The following is a 4,895-nucleotide window of genomic DNA, read 5'->3' as shown; positions in this document are numbered from 1 at the left end:
ATGAGGACAGCTTTATGTTTACACCACACTGGGGCACTTTGCTTAAGGTCTGTTATTATATGTGGCCTAAAAAATCAAGTTAGTCCTCAAGACAAAAACGAGGGCTAACAGTTACTCTGAGCAAAGGCCCTATTTCGCCACCTCAGGTCTAGTGACCAGGGAAGGGACGCCTAACTCTGAGAAGCTCTAGCTGCTTAAATATCCCCAAGGACAGGTCAAGGACCCACTGGACAGTGAGGTCTACAAACAGGCAACAGGAAACTCAATGCAAAACCAGAATTTTAAAAAGTTTTAACAATTTATTAGTCTTATTTTCCAGTAAAATATTCACATAATGTCAAAAGAATGGAATGACAGAGACGTAGCCGACTGCCTTCAGTTAATTCCACATAAATATTTAAAATCTAAAAACTTCAGGGGATCATCAGACTGAGTAGAAATTTGATTCTTCAAAGCAAGTATTGCTTTACTATTGTCATTAATTCAGTCAATAATATGACCAATAACCTGCAGTGGTGAACAAAACGCTTGCTGAGTTTTTAAAAAGATGTTTCGGTGAGCCATCAGCAGTCAGTCCAAGAAGAATATGTTATTGAATTGCGTTGCACAAAGTTTCTTTACCTCTTCTGCAAGAAGAACAGAAAACGGTAAGAAATAGAGGTTTCCGCTTACAGGTTATATGATATCTATATTAGCACCTTAAATTCTTCTGGAAGAAAGTTGGGAATAAACGAACACCTGCATTAATTTTGATCTCAAATCCCTGAAGCCTGGGTAAAAAATGTGAATAAACCGAGAGACAGAGAAAGCTTATCATGCCTATTTAACATGGAGAAACTCTGCTGCTTTGGGTCTGAGGAAGCTCAAACCCAACACCCAGGGTGCCTACGACACCCACCGCTTAGGAGCTCATGGGGTCAGGGGCACGATGTCGCAAATCCTGAGAAGCCTGATGCCACAGCACAAACTCAGGGTTGCCGCAACCCTGCGCTGCAGATCAAGTGCTCCGCAGAGGTGACACTGTCCTGACTCGACTTCCACTCGTCCTTACTGGCGTTTCTAATGCGCACAGCTATTGTGTTCATGAAACAGAAAACTTTAGTAGACACCTTAGAAGACGCAGAAAAAAGAAGCCTCACACCTAACTTCTCTTACAGGTGCCACTTGGGGTGCCTGCACTGTCCGCTCCTTGTTCCAGGTCGCTCTCAGAGCAGCAAGGGAGCCTGATGCGGTGAGGGTGACACCCCCTTTCCTCCAGGGCACAAACATGGTCAGGATCAGGCAAAGCGGTTGCTTGGATCACCGCGTGCCGAGGACCAGACCAAATGCTCTGGCTGCAAGATGGAAGGGAACTTCTGCATCACAAGGCTGCCCGTGCGCAGAGATGGCTGAAAATTGCCACGTGACCCTGGCAGCTCTCGCCTAAGTGTGTGTTCTCATCGCAGGAAATAAAAAGAGGATCTCTCTCCCTTTAGTATTATAAAAATGATGCCAAGTTTCCCGTGATGCAGGACATTTTTTCACATACTTTTTTTGAGGAACTAAGCTATTAAAAAACAATGAATTAAATGATATTTCAAGCAACAGAGGCTTCTGCTCAGAATCTCAACAGTCGCAACGTTCTGTTCAGTCTATTTCTTAGTACACTGAAAAGACAGGCGTTTTTAAACATCAATAGCATTAAAATTCTCAAATACCAAATCCTATTTACCATTTACTTCAATCAGGTTTGCATTTTTTTGATTCAAAATAACATACAGCTCCCGCTGATCAGACTTTTTCCCAACGACCCAATAATCACTCATCGCTTTCACGATGACTTCTTCATCCTCGTCCACTCTGTAAGACAAGAGTTTCAAAATGCCATAGTTTATGATAAATACGGCCGGATCGTGCAAAACAATCTAAAATAAGAAACGGGAAGCTTCAGTCATTTGGAAAGTTCAGGGAATCACGTCTGAGTGACCAGTGACCTCTGGGATTAATGCTCTGTTTGGAAATGGCCCCCAAAAGGTGGGCAGTGTGAGCCCCTCTAAGGGGGCCCTGGGTCACTTGGTTTTGAAGATGATTCCTTAATGTCTCTCATTAGAAAGGGGGCACCTAATTTGACAGGTGGTTCGATTTACCTGGTAAAATCACTGTTGATGTCACCCAGAATCTTCATTAAATCCGGATGAACAGACGTAAGCGACACACTGGGTGTTTTCCTCATGTGAATTGTACTTTTCTCTGCTAAATTCATATGGTTGAAGTAGATAAACTTAAACTGGGGTTCTTTTTCAGACCTGTGAAAATGTCATTAAAATGGGAACATTCTGAAAGAATAAATTATCCAAACTCTACAACGACACTGTTAAAACTTTAAATCTGTGTGGCTAAGCCTTGTATTTTCGATGGCTGGACCTTCAAATTAAGAATCTCAGTTAAGATGTAACAGGCTCCTCTTTCATTAGTAACTTCCTTGATATCTGTGTGGTACTCAATATGATGAAATTTCCCAGAGCTGAAGTGTATTTTTTAAAAACCAAAAATATTTTAACCATTTTGTGATGATTTTCTCCAAAGTACGATGTGTTATAAATGGCAATCGCTTGGTTATTCCCTGAATTTTTTAAAAATGCAAACTAAATCAATACGGGCCATTTATTTTCTAGTGGAGGGCGTCGGCAAATCTGGCCATTTTTCTAAATAAAGTTTTACCGGAACGCTGCCACACCCACTGTTTATGAGCCAGTTGCTGCTTTCACACGTAAACGATAGTTGAGTAGTTGCAACACATACAGCCCCCAAATCTAGAACAGGCCGGGCACAGAACCGGCCTCTGGGATCAAGACTGCTGCCTCACGTACACTGCACCCCATCAACAAGGCCACTGGGGTCTTCTTCCTCCTTCGGGGCTGCCCCCAACTCCTCTGGGATATGAGTTGTGGAGGTCCCAGGACCGGAGCCTAAAATGGTTTGATTTGGGTCAGAAGGATTTCCAGAAGAAAAACACATTTCCTTTGTATTCGAAACCTTTTTATCTTTAGTTGATATTTATGGTCTGTAAAATCTCAGAAGCATCTTAAGGTCAGCTCTCAAAGATAACTACATTTCTAGAATTCCTATTTTTGGGCACACCCCTAAATTGTGCGGAGCTTATGCCAGGGACCCTATCTTTCAGGGGGCCAGTGACACTGTACAGTGGGTCTCTTAACAGTCGAAAAACTGTCCTCTAGAACAGACGGATGTGTACTAAAACATGTATAGCAAGATCTTAATTGCAGAATGTAAGTAGGGGGTATATGGGTGTGCACTACACAATTTTTGCAACTTCCCTATGTCTGAAAATTTTCATAGTAAAATATCGTAGAGAAAACTGCTCTCTAATGACACAGTAATTAATATCCCAGGCTGCCTCCTTTCTTCTGCACAATCCCAAGCACGGTTCATCCTATTTGTGAAAGAGAAGGTGCCTGACAGCAGGTTTACCTCTGGAAATGTGTTGCTGAGTTACCTGAAATCTCACATCTCCCGAAAGCACACTCAGAACAGTTAGCATGTCCGGTAATGGCCCGGGCTTCGGGGATGCAGATCGCTACACTTGGTCGCTCTCTGCTCATAGTGTGCATGATGCGACAGATTTAACTCACTCAGGTCTCCTTCAAAATAGAAAATCTGGCAGTTTAATGCTAAAAAAAAAAATTAAATGATTTCACAGCACCGTGTAGATGTACGCTGAGCTGGCACTCTCCTTAGTTTTATCTTGTCAAAAACGGAGTAAGCTGTCAACAGCAACAATCCACACACAGATACCGAACCTAAACGTACTTTCACTTGGGGCCCATTTGTAACCTCTCCATAGGCTGGTGCTCACGTAAGACCACGCACTGTGCATATAACAAATGATCGCTACAAACGAGGATACGTACGAACTCACGGCACTTTAGTTACTTCTCAACCACGTGGCAAGTCCACAGAAGAGGGCTTTTATTCCTCAAAGTCCTGTCCATTTACTCGCTTTATTTTTACAGTAATTCCACTTTACATGGAGGAGAAAGCAGAAAGAGGTTCGACGACTTCAGAGCTTAGAACCCAGACGAGTTTGACCTTGAGTCTCCTGCTGCCTGGCACGGAGCCCTGCAAGCTGCCAGCCTCAGCACCAACACTCCAACAGCTTCCGGCACAGCCAGTTTCGCCCTGGCCACTTCTACACAACATGGCAGAGTGTTTCTGGTCTATGCAAAGCAAAAGCCTGCAGGTTACTCCTGCCGGTGTGAATTTCACAATTGAGGCTGGTCGAGTGGGATGTTAATGGCACTCACCAGGCCAAGTCCACAGGCACAGGCAGCACACCTAAGCCTTACATTCATGCTACAATCAGGGGAGAGCCCAGGGGATGCATTAAGAGGGACCTAAGCCCAACCATCAACGAGGATACATTAATAGAGACCCAGCCTCAACCAACAACGAGGAGTAGGAACCCAAGAACAGTTCCCCAGGAAGCTTTCCAGACAGAGCTGAACAGCACACTGCTGTTCTCTGGATTCAGAGAAAAACACGAATGTCAATTTTCTGTCTATGTTCTTAAGTAAAAACCACCCTTACTCTTCCAAAACCAATTAAATGCTTGAAAGTAAACATGAAGCAAAGTACAAACCCAGATACTCTTCTGTTGATGTTAAATTGCTCACAAATGTCCGATGCCAGCACTGTGAGCTGGGGCCCAACAATGCCATCCAGTCTTCGGCAAAAATCCAGCGTAGGCTGTACAGAGGCTGACGAGAAATTTTAAAAAAGTGTTATGATACCTTGTGTTTAAAAGGTCATTATTCACTTTACTGTCGTAAGAATTTTATCATCTTTACTGAATTAACAATTCGAATTAAACTTTTACTGAATCCAGGAGATAAAAC

General features: G+C 43.2%; 1 protein-coding gene across 1 annotated transcript in view; it reads right to left on the bottom strand.

Annotated features, from left to right (window-relative positions):
• Positions 1–279: 279 nt before the first annotated feature.
• CCZ1 (CCZ1 homolog, vacuolar protein trafficking and biogenesis associated) overlaps positions 280–4,895 on the bottom strand; it is a 16,189-nt gene continuing 11,573 nt past the window's right edge. Inside the window, exons 11-14 of the mRNA XM_025043102.1 lie at positions 4,640–4,757; positions 2,127–2,285; positions 1,712–1,839; positions 280–626 (exon numbers count right to left, since the gene is read on the bottom strand). Of these exons, the coding sequence (XP_024898870.1) occupies positions 571–626; positions 1,712–1,839; positions 2,127–2,285; positions 4,640–4,757 (461 nt within the window). The 3' untranslated portion in view covers positions 280–570. The remainder of the gene's footprint in view (positions 627–1,711; positions 1,840–2,126; positions 2,286–4,639; positions 4,758–4,895) is intronic.

Source organism: Pteropus alecto, unplaced genomic scaffold (assembly GCF_000325575.1).
Source record: "Pteropus alecto unplaced genomic scaffold, ASM32557v1 scaffold40, whole genome shotgun sequence".
NCBI classification, from domain to species: domain Eukaryota; kingdom Metazoa; phylum Chordata; class Mammalia; order Chiroptera; family Pteropodidae; genus Pteropus; species Pteropus alecto.
This window is presented reverse-complemented; position numbering and strand designations above follow the sequence as displayed.